The sequence below is a fragment of the Rattus rattus genome, chromosome 10 (assembly GCF_011064425.1).
Source record: "Rattus rattus isolate New Zealand chromosome 10, Rrattus_CSIRO_v1, whole genome shotgun sequence".
In the NCBI taxonomy this organism is placed as follows: Eukaryota; Metazoa; Chordata; class Mammalia; order Rodentia; family Muridae; genus Rattus; species Rattus rattus.
The window spans coordinates 4,375,353-4,394,088 of record NC_046163.1 but is presented as its reverse complement, the minus strand read 5'-3'; the positions used below and the strand labels follow the sequence as shown (position 1 = coordinate 4,394,088).

The 18,736-nt window shown below is 41.7% G+C and overlaps 1 protein-coding gene and 1 pseudogene across 2 annotated transcripts in view; both read right to left on the bottom strand.

The window, feature by feature from the left end:
- The window catches only part of Srgap2 (SLIT-ROBO Rho GTPase activating protein 2), a 220,975-nt gene that overhangs the window by 127,878 nt on the left and 74,361 nt on the right, over window positions 1-18,736 (bottom strand). Inside the window, exon 3 of one of the 2 annotated variants that reach the window (XM_032914707.1) lies at window positions 3,581-3,773. In XM_032914707.1, the coding sequence (XP_032770598.1) occupies window positions 3,581-3,773 (193 nt within the window). Of the gene's footprint in view, window positions 1-3,580; window positions 3,774-18,736 lie in introns of those variants that run through there. The other variant, XM_032914706.1, reaches the window with a different exon arrangement.
- LOC116910994 lies at window positions 11,445-17,270 on the bottom strand (annotated as a pseudogene).

The following is an 18,736-nucleotide window of genomic DNA, read 5'->3' as shown; positions in this document are numbered from 1 at the left end:
TCTCTAACTTCTTCCATTGTCTCAATTATATTAAATATTTAGGAAAGTATTACCTTTTCAGCAATATTTTCTAAAATTAGTTCTACTTTTCCATTCCTAACCAGTGGACTTCACCTCTGAAAGGCTCTCTTCCTCGCCCTCCAACTAGAACAAATCACTCTGTTATGTGCACTATGTATGATCGAGGGGCACTGCTCTCTCACACACCTGTCCTACACACCATGAAACTTTGGCAATGTTGCAAAATACTGTCCCTCAATGTGTTTTCCCTTCTACAGTGATAGAAACTCTACTTTTCAGGTCACACAAATTAATAAATATATTGTCTAGTCCCCCTTACATCATAGATAATCATGTGACCAAGTACTGTCCAGCTGGATGAGTTAAATGCATGTATGTGCCGTTTCTAGACTATACCTTTAAAGAATAAAGACATGTTTCCCTCTTGCCCTGTTGCTTTTCCCAATGGATGAAATGGGATGTGGTGACAATGAGCCACTCTGGGTTACACAGCAACGGACAACACTGTAAGGGTGAGATAAGGAGCCTGACACAGTCCTGACTGTTAGCAGGCTGTTAATGTACAGAAAAATCTACGCCTGCCTTGTATAAGCTAATATTACCTAAAGTCTATTATAGTAGCCACACCTATCTTAACCGAAGTAGTCATGCCTAAAGTGTCTTCTCTGTATCAAAGAAAAGAAGGAAGGGAGGGAGGGAGGGAGGGAGGGAGGGAGGGAGGGAGGGAGGAAGAAAGAAAGAGCGAGCAAGGAAGAAAGAACAGATTAGAAAGGAAAAGGCCAAATTTTGTTCGTGCTACCTACAAAATGGCAGCGCAGCTGCAGGAGCACAGCTGTCTCTGCAGCGATGCTTACAGTACACAAGCATTCGAGCACTTGCTTATCTTTCTTAACTCAGAATTGAGCGGGAAGTGGCAAAATGAAGGTTCCATCAGTAGTGCTAAACTGAGTAGAGGTCCCATCACCACACTGGTGAGACAAGACAGAAGTCAACCAGGTCTGTGGCTTCTCCAGATGCTCACTGGGGTTATCATCTTATCCATGTGACTCATCCAACACCTCTGCTAGTACGCTGTACCGCGTAAGCGTGCTATTTATTATGTGACCATTTTTGACGCATAAAACACGGCAATTCAGGTGTTCCATTCTGAGAGAGAGCCTTTTGTTTTCAAGCTCTTTTTTTAAAAAAAGATTTACTTCATTTATATTTGTGTGTGTGTGTGAGAGTGTGTGTGTGTGTGTGTGTGTGTGTGTGTGTGTGTGTGTGTGTGTGTGTGATTGAGTACAGTGCTCATAGAGGCCAGAAGAGGGCAACAGATTCCTGGAGCTACAGATGGCGTGAACTGCCTGACAGGGGTCTAAGAATCCAACCTGGAGCCTCTCAAGGGCAGCAAGCATCTTAACCACTCCAGCCTCCGGGCTCACCTTACTTGGCTCTGCTTCTCTCAGAACGCCTAGGTTATTAGTAAGGTTATTAGTTATTAATAAAAGTTATTAGTAAGAAACTGCTGAAATTGACTCAAATCAGCTACTCCTTCCAATAATTCTAGCTCCCTGAGACACAGGGCCCTCCATCCTGCCTGGGAGTAGGGACCAACTTTTCTTACTCATTCCTTTTAGACACTTTCCTTTCTCCTAATATTTACTACCTCCCAACGCTGGGAGGCCTTCTGAGCCTTAGGTTTTTATTTAGCACTGGGTTCTTCTTCTTTCATTAACATCTGCACTATTGTTTACACTAAAGATTTCAATAAATATTCCCACTCAAAACCACTTGGTCGGCAGCACCACATCTCAAAATGGGGACCTAAAATCCTTACAATGTCTCAAACTCAACATGCTCAAAATGGAGTCACTATTTAAAACACCCACTTCCTCAATGCTTATATGTTTAGAAAAGACACCACAATTATTCGGGTTCCTAGCTTAGAGACAGACATCAGGTTTCTTGTGACCAGTAAGATTCTTTTTATCTAATCAGTTATCAACCCTGTTTACTTTCTCAAACAACCCTTGAATACTGCTATCACAGAAGACTAAAATGTCCACCAAAGGCTTGTGTGTTACAGACTTGCTTACTGTGGTGGATCTGAGGACAGCAGCAGACTCTTTAGGAGGTAGGACCTAGTTACAGGAGGTTGGCACACTGGGGGACTGTCCTTAATGGATTGCTAGTCCCATCCTCTCTCTGCTTCTTGACCATCAAAAAGGAACAGACCTCCCCATTATGCTCTTGTCATATGCTGCCACAAGTTCCCCCAAAACAGGATCAAACAACTGTGGGTTGAGAACCTCTGGAACCATGAGGCGAGAAAACTTTTCTCCTCATAGTTTATTTATTTTAGTTATCTGGTCACAGGAACTAACTAAGTTTACTAACACTAATACATAACCACTGTTCTGTTATCCAATTCTATATGCACTACCCCCCCAAACTTAATATCCTTCTCTTTGATTTAAACATACATACATACATACATACATACATACACACACACACACACACACACACACACACACACACACACACACACACACACACACAATTTTGCCCATACTTTTCAACATAATATCCTCAAGGGCTCATTACCACAGGGCATGTCAAATGTGAAATTCTATGCTTGCTGTCAAAGCATTATCCTTTGGGACCCATTCTACTTACTTAACCTTGTTTTTCCCTGCTTTTGAAAATATCTATTTTCTTCTATCTCTATTAACCCCCCCCCTTTCTATATACTTTATAGTTCTTTTCCCTGTTAACCAAGTATTCTATAGCTTATCTTATTCCCAGAGGAACCAGGACAGAGCACAGTACGGAGCAAGAATTAAAACGGGGTGGGAGGGCTAGCAACTGCATTATTACTCAGTGTAAGGTAAGTCAGGAATAAGCTGGAACACATCAAACATAAAGTAATAGTCACAGGAATAGAAATGGCTCCCTTTCCAGTCCTTGCACCAACTGCACTACACATCCGCAGTACTCACCTCAACTTCAAATGCCTGATTGTAATGTGTTTATTCCCCACCTCATCCTAATTAAAATGCCACATGGAAAGGAAATGCTTGCTCTCTGCCATATCTCAAGGCATTATGAAGGAGTTCAAGGAATGTGCAATAAGGTATTAGTTTCATGAATGTCTAAGAAGTCTTCCCTTTGGGGCTAGCTAGGAAGAGGAAGGGAATTAGTAGGTGGGAGGGAGCAGGAGAGAGTAGTACGATGGTATGGTAGAGGAGGGAGTAAATATAATTGAAAAATAGTATATATGCATATATATGTCATAAAGAAACCTATTACATATGCTAATAACTCTCTTGAATACACACACTTTTGACCAGTGGCAGACATACAGGAAAAGGTATAAAACTCATTAGCTGGGCTCCCCCATTTATTTTGATCTGTTTAGACAACTGTCCATTTAAGACTAATGTGAAAAAGGAAGGATTATTGAGGGCTTTCAACAACTTTGAAATCAACCTGGATCTAAGTGGCAACCCCTCCTTCTCTGTACCCTAGACCTCACTCTCAAAGTTTGTAAAAACAATTTCCATGAAGTCCGTACTTAAATTGCTGGTCCTTAGTGCTTCGTGTCTTGGCTAGAAAGCGCTCGGCTAGCTTCTCCAGGTTGCGAGAGTAGTCCATCTCAATCTCAGCCTTCTTGCGGAAGAAGTCCTGCAGGTCCTGCAACAGCTGCACCCGGAGCTCGCACTGCTGATCTAGGCATTTCATCTGCTCTGTGAGCTGAGCCCGGATCTCTGCAAGAAAACAAAAGAGTGTGGTCAGACAGACAGCTCTAAATATACACCGCACACACAGATATTTACCTGCCTTACACATGCTTGTTCCCTGTACCCTGTGGTATCAAAGCCTACGGAATTGGCCCTGTGATATAAGGCACCTCCAAAAACCTCTAACAACTCTTTTTGGACCACTGGAGACTATTTGTGACTTAGAAAAAGTTACATAAGAGACAAAATAATATTCAGTGCTAACAATTTACTATAGCCAACACTATCCAGAATTTGGGTTCTTTTCTGGCCAGGAAATCCAAAAGAAGAATTGGGTGAATTATGCTAACCCCATTTTTTTTTAAAATAAATTTATTTTGTCTTTTTTTTTTCTCCAGAGCTGAGGACCGAACCCAGGGCCTTGAGCTTGCTAGGCAAGGGCTCTCCCACTGAGCTAAATCCCCAACCCCTGCTAACCCCATTTTAAAGATGGAATTACTGAGTCTTAAGGAAAACAAGTGATTAAATCCCAGTAAGCTAGGACTCAAACCCAGGCATATGACTCACTTTATTTTTTATACTTTTTCTCATCATTTCAAAATGTTTTTCAGCAACTGAGAAGCAGGGAGGTAGAAAGATGCCTTTCCAAGGTCAAATGGCAGCAACCACAAACAAAATATTTACCATGACTTCTAGAAAATCACATTTAAGGTCAAGTGGCTTCATAGTTTAATATCACAGAACGTGAATCTTCAAGAACCTATCTTTAGAGGTGGAAGAGCAGCAAAAGATAGTGGTGATGATGATGACGACGACGACGTTGTCGTCGTCGTCGTCGTCGTCGTCGTCGTCGTCGTCGTCTCAGTCAGAGGCAGAACTATGTCTGGTTATGCTTCTGCTGGCAGAGTCCTACCCAGTCCTGCATGGGGCTAGCATAGATCGCCATCAGTGTGGAACCACAGCAATGGCAGCTTCAGCTGCAACTGGACCTGCCTTGAATATAATACTACATGGTTTGCTGATAAGAGACTTGGCATTCGTGGCAAACAGCCTGCCAACACTGGGCAGCTCTCTTGCCCGGAGTAGGCACACAGTGTATGCCCAGCTTAGTTTACAGCCAGTCTCCATTAGCATCAAAATAGAGCAATTGTTTCATCCCTCCTCTGCCAGCACGCTCACCTCCAAGCACGCCTCCAACTGAGGCTGAAAGGAAGGATCTATTTTATGCAGTTCCTTACAAAGCTTCAAGTTCTTTTCCCATAGATCTGGCAGGTGGGGAAGGGGAAGAATGAAGTTTTCATCTGAGCCTTAGATGAAATTTTAGTATAAGGGCCATGATCCTGAAATCTTTGTAACCACTCCTTTCTTAAAGCAATGAGGATTGACAAGGGTGCACTGGGTTTTGCCTTAGAATACTTAAAGTCCAAAATCTGTTCCTATCTTCTTTTTTTTATAAAGTTTCTGTTTCTGTAGGTATCACTGTATGACAGACACAGCTAGTTCTTTGCAAATGACCCTAGGTAATCTCCAAGAGCAATCTTCTTCCTCATCTCTTTCTCCTGCCAACCACCAATGCTGGCCAGCCCTCCAGTAACCCAACCTGAACTGAAACTGAGCACTGAAGGATTGTCTCCAGCAAGCAGAATGCTTCACAAAAAAGCTGCCTGCATCATCACTCATCAAAGCTCTCTTGTTCTTGTATTCTAGAGTCTGATTACAAGGGGGTGTAGGAGTGTTTGTGTGTGTGTGTGTGTGTGTGTGTGTGTGTGTGTGTGTGTGTGTGTGTGTGCGCATGTGCAAGAGATCTACAGAGATCATGTCATGAATATGGTTCCTGTCCTAAATCTGGATCTCTTAAGGATAAAATCCCTTTTTATGATCACTGCTAGAAGCATCTGCCCCCTTTGTAGATATTAATGAAAAGACAGCAGTAATTGCCAGTAGGTAGAAAGATTGGGGGTAGAGAGCATGTGTGGGTCATCAATATTACTTAAAACTTGTCCATTAAATAAGAATCATCTCTTAGAGCATAATGGCTGTCCAGGAACAAAGATACAAAGGGAGAAAGAGGTATACTGAGGCTATCAAGACCTTCTGAGACATCTATGACTCTCTTAAGACTAATAACCTCTTAGCCAGGGATGCAGAAAGAAACACTCTAGACTGTTCTGGGGATTATAGACAGAGTCCCATGATACTAATGTAATTCAAGAAGTAGGGGGTGGGGATTTAGCTCAGTGGGTGGAGCCCTTGCCTAGGAAGTGTAAGGTCCTGGGCTCAGTCCTCAGCTCCGGGAGGAAAAAAGGAGGAGAAGGAGGGTAGGGGAGGTAGAAGGAGGAAGAGGGAGAAGGAGGTGGGAGAAGGAGAAGGGAGAGGGAGGAGAGAAGAGGAGGAAGGAGGAGGAAGAGGAAGGGGAAGAGGAGGAAGAGGAAGGGGAAGAGGAAGGGGAAGAGGAGGAGGAGGAGGAAGAGGAGGAAGAAGAGGAGGAAGAAGAGGAGAAGGAAGAGGAGGAAGAAGAGGAGGAAGAAGAGGAGGAGGAAGAGGAGGAGGAAGAAGAGGAGGAAAAGGAGGGGGAGGAGGAGGAGGAAGAAGAGGAAGAAGAGGAGGAGGAGGAGGAGGTGGTGGTGGTGGTCGTGGTGGTCGTGGTGATGGTGATGGTAGGCTACCCTGAAATTGTACTATCCACATGATCCACATAACAGAGACCACGTGTGAGTTATATCAATGTGTCTTAGAAGTTCACCAGCATGAGATTCCATGTTGAATTGGCAATGAGTAAATGGTTTTTTTAAATCTCTGGAATCTCAACTTCATCTTCCTGCAGAGGAAGATTCAGGGCCCCAAGCCATCACATATTTTTGATGACTAATCCACAACCAGACTGGATCCCTTCCCTATATCCTAGATCTGTTCTCCATGGCAGCTTCAAAGAAAGTCCTTCCCTTCCCTTGTGAACACATCCAGAAGAAAAGGGGAGAAATGATATCCCTACCCCAATCCAGCAGAGCCTACTAATAGACACCACCTGTCCCTAGTCTGTGACATAGCACCCCTCCCCTACATCATGCGTAGAAGGAAGTCTCGCCTTTGTTATCCTTAGAACACTGAAGAAGGCAGTAAGAAAGATTCCAGCCACCCCTACCCTTGGGTCCCCTCTTCCAAGACAGAATGGCTGCTCTGTGGAGAGCAGAATGTACGGCTGCTGTTGTTACAACAAACAGTGGTCCTCAATAAGGCAGCTGTGCCAGCCTCTGTCCACGCACATAAGGAGAAAGAAACAATAGTGCACTGATTGTCAGCACACTTGGGCCATGTGCCCAGGCCGAAGACCCCTCCATACTCTGGATGACCATAAGGGCAGAAAGAAAAAGGGGCAATTTATAAAAGCACAAGGAATTTCTCAAAGTTCCCTGTGTGCTCAAGTGCTCATGTGCACATGTGAACACACTCAAAGACACACTATTCACATCATGTTCTACCATACCAAATCAAGACTTTACAAGTCTCCTTTGTAGTTCACAGAGAAGTCCTTGGAGATGACAGGGCCCTTGTAGCTTCTCTCTCTAGACTATGCAGGAGAAGCCAAGCTATACTTTCTAAAAGTGCTGCCTCTGAGCTATGAAAGCACCCTGGGTATCTATAAAGTACCAAGTACTAGGACCGCCATGGACTAGCTGCACGGAGGGAGGAGTGCCCAAAGTACTCTCCTCTGGGCACCTAAGTCTTGGTTATGCCGCGACTCTTCTATCTAACAACTCACGGAGTAAATGTGAAGACCCAAGAATCAAATATAACCAATGACAAAAGGAAATCAAACTGTGAGTCTTAAGAAAAATAACTTTTTCTACCATATTTAAAAGTGATACAAGAAAAAGAAATCTTTTTTTGAAAGGTCTACAGTTTTTAAATGAGTTTCATGTACTCAAGAGTGACCTTTGCTATTTCATTCATTGATTCAAGTCAAAATTTAACTTTGCTGTTTTGCTTTTGCACAATTTTGTGAGTATGTGAAAACACACTGAATCACTTTAAGGAATGAATTTTATAGTATGTGACTGTTAACACACACACAAACACACACACACACACACACACACACACACACACACACACACACTTGAATATCTTTAACTACACCAACTGGTACAGTGTATTCTTTTGAGGTTGAGTTCCTTTCTACTAACAGAGAAATGGCCCCAAACAGACACCATAAAGAATTCTTGGTTTCTATTTCTCAACTTTTAGGGTGAAATTAGTTCTGCATTGAATATCACTATAGCAGATTGTGCAAGCAGTATGTCTGGGCAGGCTTGGTCATGACTAAACTCCACTGGCTAGAACATCATTATTCTACTATTTTTGATGGATGTCCAATCGAACCACAGCAAGTAATGTTTTAGGTTCAAACTCAGGATCAGCAGACATAGCCAACAGGGTCTCCCCTGGGCAGTTTGCCTCTTGGTCTATGCCTGGGTACAGTTGAGACACTACTAACTACACGTCTTGGGAGTTAGAAGGAGATTTATATCTTTCTTTTAAAAGGTGCTAACAGGTTTCAGTAAGGGTATCATTGGAAGATGCTGATCTTTTAGCAAAAATAATCAAGGCTCTGCTTCACTGACACGCATGTACCTTTAAATGATAGCACTTCCAGTGCAGATGAACCAGTCCTCTGGAAACTGTCCTCAATTCAGAGAACACCTGGTGAATTCATCAAGGTTCAGATGGGGATTGTGTTCCCTAATGCTTTAATCCTGAAATAAGAGTTCGTTTCTTTGGCCTTCCAAAATTCATCTCCATATTCCAGAACCTCTCAAATTCAGTCATAAATACCACACATATTTAAGGAAAAAAATGGGAGTGTGAAGGCAGGCTAGAAGAAAAATGACACATTCTTTAGAAAAGTCCCAGAGGTGTATCCTTCCCTTCTTGGTGCGCTGGCATCTTGGAAACAGGTACTCCGACTCCCACAGGCTCTGTTGCCAACATGAAACATAATACTAGCCCATATTTCCCACTGGGAACCTGGTCTGATTGCCAGTCTTTTCCACAAAATCTACCTCACCTGCTTTTAGTCCTTTCACAAACATATGATGTCACCTCAGCTACCTCAAGAATATTGACTCACAGTACCTTCCAGAAGGTGTTATATAAGAACACAATTGAGGCTTTCATCAGGTTCTCTCCCCCATTATTTCTTACTGAGACTTCTGATCCCAACACTAATCAGTTCCTCTCCAAATTGATCCCCAGGAAACAAAGCAGGATGCCCTGCCAAGTTGTGCTCTTTACTCTGCTCACTTGCCTTTCTACAAACTTACTAATTCCAGGGCTCTTAAAAAGTCTTGCTAGACAGAAGTGAGAAGCAAAGCCCAAGGAAGAGAAGAGTACTGGTGAATATCACTGTTTGGTTGTAGATTCAGAATTGGAACCCAAGTAGCTAAACTTTCAAGCTGAGGTTCTTTCTTACAGTCATCACAACACTATTATTATTATTATTATTATTAAGCAATTATTATTTCCTAGTACTCTGAGATTACATGGACAAAAACTCTCCCTCAAAGTTAGCAAGATAGTGGGGAATAAACAAAAAGTTACAGAAAGTGAAATAATGCAAGTGCACAGCGTTGTGAAGCAGGTTCCGGGTGCCACGTTCAATCTACGAGCAATACCACACTCTGCCAGGGCCAACACTGGTCCTTATCCTCGAGTAGTTGATGTTTTAAAACACACCGAGCTGCCTTTAGTAAACTAGAAAACAGCAAGTCTCTCCCTCAAAGAATATGACTAATATCTTCTCCCTCATTACTTCCCTCTATTGAAGAAGGCACAGAACTCCTCACTGGCAAGAATTATTCCAAACAACTGCTGCTGGAATTCCTCTTTTTACGTCTATACCTAGCTATACTCGAGCCCTCTCCAGCCTCCCAGAACTGACTTGCCATCTCTCCTTAGTTCTCTTAACAGGTATCCACAACCTAAGCCCAAACTGAAACTCTGATACAAGCCCTGGCCTCTGTCTCTCCTGGGTCCTATTCTAATAACGGCACTTTTTTACCTGCCAGTCCAAAGCCCTTCAGTTACTGCTGAGAAATCTCTCTTTCGTATTCTGTCAACTGAAATTGCCTTCAAATTGCCTCCTGAATCCAACCTCTTCTTAGCCCAGCCACCCATTCATTCTCTACTTGCATGTTAAGTGTAATGTGCCATGGCTTTGTTCTGACTCACTGCTCCTCCTGGCCGTCCATCATCACCCTCTGATGGCCTCCCACAGAAGAAAGGGTGAAAACTTCCTAAACCCTTACATGGCCCAGCTGCTCTGAAACTCGCCCTCTCTGGCCATAAGACAAGCAAGCCCGCCTCTATCTCAGCTAAGGGAAGCTTTCACATTTGCTTCCGTTAGCTTGAAGCACCTTTGCCAACCTTTGCATACCTTGCTCCTTCACTTCAGTCAGTTTTCTGCTCAGAGGCTGTCTTCTCAAAGCAGGACTGAGAGATCTAATCCCAGCCTTAATGTTCATTTCAATTTGTCCACTCCAACTTCTATATGCATAACTCTAGGTATTTATTGTGCTCCCCTCTCCCTTGACACAAGCCCCATGATGACACACAGAATTTGTTTCATTCCCTGTTAAACCTTGATGCCTTAATGAGCAACATATAGAAAGTCTTCAAAGAATATGCATTTAGCAAACAAAGAGTTGCTTTGATTTTATGAGATTTGAGACAACTTATTGTTTTTTCCCCAAGACTTTTTGTCATGATTATTTGCTAATACCCCAAAGAGTCAGTAACTATTCCTTTTAAAAAGAAAAAAGCGCTGGAGAGAAGGCCCAGCGGATCAGGGAACTTGAGTTCAGTTCCCAGCACCCAGAGTAGGTGACTTACAATGTTCTATAACTCCATTTCCAAGAAGTCTGATACTCTCTCCTGGCCTTTGTAGAAAAACACATATACAAAGCATATGCTCTCACAGATACACACATAAATAAAATTGGTCTTTGAAAAATTTTTAAAAAGAAACCCCACAAAAATTCAGAAGAGGGAGATGCATTATCTAGTCAGCTCTGTTCTGACAAATGTTTTCTCTCCATTATTTATGACAGATACAAAAGGACTCAATGTATATGCCCACAGGGCTTTTTTTATAATTAATGAACTCTTCTTAAGAGGAAACTTTATGAAACCAAGTTTCAGTTGCCCCAGGGCTGGCCAAATACCATGAACACTATCCCAGTCAGAGCAAAAATTAGCAAGGTTTTTCCTAAATCTCAAAGTCCCTTGTAACAATCTTTCTCTTTCATTACTGTTACTAGAACCCAGCACGAGGCCATCTTGCAAATGAGTGATGGCCTATGACAGTCTTTAAGTAGAAGATAAAGGTTATCACTTTCACTATGCTTATATTTCTAGGCATGTAGTAACCAGAATCACAAGATCACAGCGGCCAATGAGAACCTTCAAAGTGCCTTTGTCAGGAGACACACACGTTCCATCAAGAAAACGGGGTCCTGTCCCCGACCCTCCAACTAGCCCACAGCAATATAATGTCAGTCACAATTTTCTAAACAAGTGAACAAATAATTAAACTTCTAAGTACATTAATGTGTATTTGATCTAAACCAAACATATCATTTTAATCTTTTTTTTACAAATCAAATCTTTTCTTACATACTTTATTTCAAAAGTTAGTGCACATCACTTGCTAGATAGGTTTACATATAACAAAAGTTATTAATATTTAAAGTATGTTAAAATATATATCTTAATATACTTTAAAAGAAAAATTTGCCTAAATTCGCATCTTTGTTGTAGTTTATAAAAATGATACTTATTTAAACTCCTGAGGGATACCATGGAATTATATTATCCTGAGAAGAGTTTATAAATTTTTAAATATTGGGAAATGCCAACACATATGAGACTTTCTCATTTTAAGCAGCAGCCTGCCTTCCAAAGGAATGTCCTCTAGAGAAGGTAGACCGTGAGAAGGAATTGTAACATGATAAGCTCATTATTAGGAAAAGAAGCAAGCCTATTTGGTCCAATACTCAGGAAGTTATTTCCAGAAGCCAGACTTCAAGGATCCGGGTTACCCAGAAAAGGAGTACAGGAAATGTTCCCTAAGCCAAAGGGAAGAGTGTATTTCAGTGGTCCAGAGGAAAGGGGACAGAAAGACTCATTGGAGGAACTGAAATAACAAAAGAAATCCAGACTAACTAGAACATCCAACTTTAAGTAGGAAGGTGAGCAAAGACTGACAGAAGAGGCAGAGGGCACAATGCTGGACAATACCAGGTACTGAGCAGCATAGGACTGCTCCTAAGAGCAATGGCAAGCAAGCCCTTAAAGATCTCATATAGAAATTATACAGCAAACTGCTTTCAAAGATGGTAAGCACACCCTCTGGAGTGCCCAAACACAAGAAAGAATGAACCATTTCAGTTTTGGAGAGGTCAGGAGTGCAGTCTTCTTCTAATGACTCCTTCAACCTGCATCTTCCATAAAAACTGAAATTCCTCCCAAGCACAAAGAGCATGGTGAACCAAAGGTTAGCCAGAAATGACCGTAAGCTATGATCTTGCAAATGATCAGTCCAGTGAGTTAGGCAGTAGAGCAACAGCAAGAAAACTGCATGAGTCAGGCCAGTTAGGCCTAGGTTTCTTTTTCCCCATCTGAGCGTCTGTGGTTAAGTATTTCTGCCCTGCCTACCCACTATACACCAAAAGCTATGTCTCAACCACATGAGTCAACAACAGAAGCGAAAAGGACTTTAACTCGACCACCAGAAAAACACAAGAAATGCTTTGCCTGGTTGTTTCACACCTCAAGAGAGGGGAGGAGACATCCTCATGTTCAAATCCATAGATGGGCATATTTAGAATATACTTGACGTTGGAACATAATTCAGAGCCAAGTCAGCTAAGAATAAAAAACACTGAACTAAATAAAATTAAAACCAAATACAAAACATTAAAGCTTAGGTCTGGATTCAGTCAACTCACTGAGTCATAAGCCAGGCTTAGGCTAATGGAGCCGACAGCAGTCAATCGACCTTACGCTGGAAGGCCTGGCATTAAAGTCCCTGAATAGAGCATGTGACTTATGTTGATATTATTATTGCAAAATTAGTCATGATTTCACATGTCTTAAAAAGTTACTGCTGATATTAAAGATCAAGAAAATAAAAACAGAATACTACAGGTTCCATCAAAACAAACAAACAAAAAAACACTCAAGCTCCTAGTATATGCTTGTATTTTTAAAGGGCATTTAGAAGAAAAATAATTTAAATGATCTTATATGTCTCTAGACTGGGCATGAATTATGTCAAAACTGATTTTATTGGGTGGAGGGTGTTAGTATTCATATTTTTATTGGAGGACAACAGGAAAGGGACCTCTTTCATCAGCAGAAGCATTCCCAGGTTCTTCAGCCTTTCCAGGCTTGGGCCCAGAGGCTCCTGTGGGTGACTGGTCACATCAGGCATGTTCCCATTATCTCTCGCAGACACTGGGTAGTTGTAGGGTGTGGCCTGGTTGATCATGCCAACATACTTGGTGTTGGGGCTAACCATAGGGATAATTATAGCGAGGCCCCAGACAGAGGAGGACAGACACTACCAGCACTGGCTCCTTTGCGCAGGCATTCTTGAGGAAGGTGGAGATTTTCCTGGCCATCTTGGTCTTGGTAGTGACAATGGCCCCAAACTGATTTTAATATTGAACAAAACAATAGAACACATTTGAGTAAAAGATACAAACTAGTCAGCACCATGTCTGGACTAGACAGACTAAGAAACTTCATTTTCTTTTTCAGCAGAGTAGCTTTCCCAAATTCTATAAAGGAAATCCCTATTCTTGGGTTTATTTGCTTTATTTTATGTATATGTGTGAATGTTTACATGTATGTATGTATGTGCACCACATGTACACCTGGTGTCATAGGCAATTATGATTCACACGATGTGGGTGTTAGTGGTGAGCTGAACCTGGGTTCTTTGCAAAAGCAACAAGCACTCTTAACCAATGAGCCATCATCTCCTTGGTCCCTAGTTCTTTTTATTAAATGGCACATTTTTCAGGGAAAAAAAGCTTACAGCATAATTCCTCTACTTTATGATCTCACTCTGTAGCTCTTGAACAATTCTCTTATGACACTCAACACACTGGAAGGAAACTGGCAGCTCACATTTATTTCCCAGCAAGGCTAGGAGCACCTTACGTCTAACACCATGTCTTATTTTCACATTCCCATACCACAAACCTGTATCAATGTTGAACTGAAATTAATGAAAATAAGTTAGGCTTTCCCCGTCTTCAACAGTGACTCTTTGGAAGACTCCAACAAAGCCTCAGAGCTGGGCTAGCAAAGATGCACAATAAAGATTTCTGTGTATCTGGCTCTTTCTCCACTCTTCTTTTCCCTGCTTCTCCACCTCCAGTGGGGAGTTCCCACTGGAAATTGCACAATTCTTTGTGCAAGAGAAACAACAAGTTTAGTTCCTGCTGACCTGGGCAACATGATGTCCTGGCACAGCTCTTCCAATATCTTAATTCCTTTTCTCATTGCTCGAACCAAACACTTGTCAAGAAGCAAGTTAATGGAGGAAGGGCTTGGCATGAGGCAGCTGGTCCTGTTGCACAGTCAGGAAGCGAGGAAGGATTGCTCAGTATAATTTTTTTTCTTTAGTCCAGGACTAGAGCCCATGGAACTGTGCTATTCTTAGCAGACAGGTCTTCCTACCTCAGTTAATCCATCTGGATAACCCCTCACAGGCCTGCCTGGAGGCTAACAATCTAGAGACCCCCATAAGTGTTTGTAGGAGACTGTCTCCTCGGTGTTTTTAAAGACAGTAGTTGATAATACTAACCATCATGCCCACTTTGACAAAAGAGTTGCAAACCCAAGCCAGCATTCTTTTAAACAAAAATATCATTTGAAGATCAATATTTTACCAAAATAACACCTTCTCTGACAGTTAATTTTGATTTCCCCAACTTCCTTAGAAACAAGTAGACATTGTGCATCATCTTTATGGGTGTGTCTTTATGAGGGTGCTTCCAGAGAGGATTGAGGGGACAGATGTAGCCCCATCCCATGAGCTGGGGCCCCAGACTGAAAGCAAAGGATATGAGGAGGAAGTCAGCTGAAAGTCAGCCCCTGAGATGGTAAGAGGTGAGGGGTCTTAGTCTCATGCCCCACTGTCATGGAGCTTCCTGACACCATTAAAAACTGTATCCCTTGAAATCATAAGCCAAAGTAAATTCTTCCTCTCTTAAATTTCTTTGATAGTTGACAGAAAAATAACTTGTATTCCTTGAAAGGCTTTCATTTCTATCTATAGTCTTATAATACACAAGTGTAAATTTTTGACAGGCTAAGGCAACGTTCTGAACTCTTTGGTCAACCCCCAGGACGAGTGGTTCATGTTACACCCTGACTAAGTATGAACATGTATAAAACAAAGCACACACACGTGTGATGTGTACAATCACTCTTAAATTTTCTGATGCAGTCATATTTATTTTCTATATACAATTTTCTTTTATTCTTTCTGTGCTTAAAAAAATTATTTCATTTAAGTTTTTAAAGAAACTGAATTCATAACCTGCCCAGCAAAAGGATCACAATCTACAGGAAGAAAAACTCTAGTCAAATAAGTATTATACAGTGCTGTGAACAGTGTTCCAGAATCACTTTGGAAGCTTTTAAAGGGCAACATAGAACTCTTAAAAACAAAACTAATAATTGCATATGTGGCTCAGCTGCAGTTCTAGCACTAGAGAAGCAGGGGCAGGAGATTTGCTACAAGTTCTTGGTCAGCCTGGTCTACATAGTGAATTCCAGGACAGCCAGGACTACGTATCAAGACCTTATCTCAAAACAAAACAAAATACTAACTCTAAACCAATAAAAAATTAGATCCAAGATAAAATGTCCACCGGAAAACAACAACAACAACAACAACAAAAATCCTTTAATCCTCACTCAGAAAACAAAAACACTACTAGACTTGGTAAAAAGGTGAAGATTAAACTAGACCAGATATGACCAATGCCAGAAAGAGCTGCTGCTCCTGAAAAAATCAAATGTATCCTTCCTCCATCCCCGACTGAAGTCTGACAGTGGTAAAAGAAAAGATGGACACAGCCTGTCCACTTCTTCTCATGTGTGAGTTTCTCCATGCTTTTCGCCTATGCTGATTTGATGAGTTGATGTCAGGAAGTTCATTTCCAGAATTAGAAGTATCAAGCAGGTAGTACAAAAAAGGATTTAAGGATGTTCTCTGCGATAAGAGGGTCAACAGTGGTAAACACCTTCAAAAATTGACTAAAGTAATGCCAAATATGTCAAAATCATAAATATTTGGAGCCTTGAAGTAGAACAAAGGGAGACGTTAAGTTTAAAGCAAGCTGTGTAATTTTCTTGTTGTATGTGCCAGGGAGGAAGGTGGGAAGGATCCTTCCAATTTACAGCAGAGGATCCAGACTAAGGCTCTGGTGCAGGATCCTCTGTGCTCTCCCTACAGTCACCCATTCTGCCCCACCCAGGTTTTTAGGAGAGTCTTTACTGAGTTGAGAAGATGGCAGAGATGGAAAACTGTAAAACCTGGTGGTACAGGGCTAAAACCAGAGGGCTTACAAAATCAAGCCAGTGTCCTAATCGGGCATAACATGTTCAGTCATTCCTTTCTCTGTCCTCTACAAACTCTTATGCACACCTCACCCCTTTGGTGACCATTTATAGCACTGCCCCCTCATCTCCTCTAGATCATTCTGCTTCAGCTGTAGTTGATTTCTTGTTAAGCCTTCAAACACATCAAGTACACTTGAGCCTCAGGGATCTGCTACAAGATGTTTGTCCTCCGCCTGGAATGTTCTTCCCATAAGTGTTAAATTCTCACCTCCTTCAAATCTCTGCACAAATGTGACCTATGCTACAAAGCTCACCTAAACATTCTCTATCCTGATTTTAAAATAAAATCTGACCTCACTTCCCGACACTGATATCCAACTTACTCTACACACTATCTCCTTAATGCTATATAATTGCACTCTAATCAGGTAGGGTTGGTCTCCTTCCTCAAACTCTGCTGGAATGCTAGCTCAGAAATATTCATCTTAATAACCAAACTAAAGACCCTAGAGTGGCATCTGATACATGATAAACTATGTTTAGTTAACAGAAGAATAAATGAGTACATGGTGTAGGATGTAATATCTCTTTTCCTACTTGCTTGTGGCTATAAAAAGAAACAGGGCCTTCAACACAGAAGCAGATAAATGACAGAAATGCACATGCTCATCCACATTAAATTTAATGACAAACATATTAAGATAAATGAATAATATCAGACTCTTCTCTATTTCTAGGGAGAAAGAGTGACTACAGGGTGAGGTTAGCAGACATCATAAAGGAGGTAGAAAGAGCAAAAGCAACAGAGTTCTGCACAAGATCTAAAAGACTGGGCTGGAGAGATGGCTCGGTGGTTAAGAGCACTGACTGTTCTTCCAGAGGTCCTGAGTTCAAATCCCAGCAACCACATGGTGGCTTACAACCATCTGTAATGAGATCTGATGCCCTCTTCTGGTGTGTCTGAACAGCTATAGTGTACTTGTATATAATAAATAAATAAGTCTTTTAAAAAAATGTTCACAGTGCATCTCTGAACTATTTATTTACCTGCTGGCCCAGTTCCTTGGGGTTTTATATGATACATTTTGATCATGTTCAGCCCACTCCTCTCAGATCCATTTCTCCTTCCCTACCAACCAAGTTAGTGTCTCTCCTGGGTTTTTGTAACTCATCAAAAACAGTTTATTCTGTTCATACACTTTGAAGTGTGTGTGTGTGTGTGTGTGTGTGTGTGTGTCTGTGTGTGTGTGTGGCTTTACTGGAGGGTGGTCTACCTACTAGGGGTTGCATCCTTAAAAAAAACCTGACTCTTCCCCTTGCAGCAGGTATCAACTGCCAGCTGCTCCTTAATGTCCACTTCCCCTCTCCAAGCTGGAATATCATCTGACTTGAGCCTTCAGAGGTCTTTTACATGCTGTCTCAACCGCTGTGAACTCGTATATGCAACTGTCCTGCTGTATCCAGAAAACAGTGTCTTGTAGTCACCCACCACCGATGGCCCCCATAATGGTAGCAGCTATGTATTCACTTGACCAGGTGTCCTCTGAGTCAGTAATGTATGGTCACACAAGCTACTTCTGCACCAGTGGACATGTCTTGGCAGGTCAGTCCTGGGTGTGGTTCCCTGTGCTCACTGCTGGGTAAGACTGGCCATCCCTTGCTCCTCCAGCAGTACCTTCTAGCACTATGAAAGTTAGACAGTAACAATGAAACTTCCCAGTGATTATCAGTTTCATTTCTCCATGAGGAACAGATATTTATTTCATGAGGATATTTTGCCCCATACTATCTAGGATGACGAAAAAAAAAAACGTATTTAAAACAGACTTCCTTAGAGAACAACACGACTTTAAAACATAGAGAAAATCAATTCCTCCTCACTCTGCCAAGATTTGAAACATGAAATTTATTCAAGAGCCAGAATGAAAAGCACCAAGATTCTAAGTCTGTCTACTGGTTCATAAATGAAGTTTGGATTGCCAATCCTAAAACTTTCACAGAACTGAGCAGCAAAAACCCAGCTGTTCTATGCTCCAAATCAGAATCATGGCTCTCTTTGTGGGAAGGCAGTCCCTAGAAATAAAAGTTCAGAGAAAAACCCTCTTAATCTCTAAAAGGTGCTAGTGCCCTGGAGAAAGGGTAGCTTAATCTCTTAACCACCAAGCGCAGTCTCCAGACTACAGAAAAAAAATTCAGGCCTCTAGGGGGCAATTTAAGAAAGATGAAGCCATAAAATAATTAATAGGAAATGAGTTAATCTGTAGCTGGTTGTAATCCATATGTCCAAGAACAGCATCGTTACAAATAGCAATGTCCTACCAGTCATTCGACCTAGCAATGTCTACACTCCA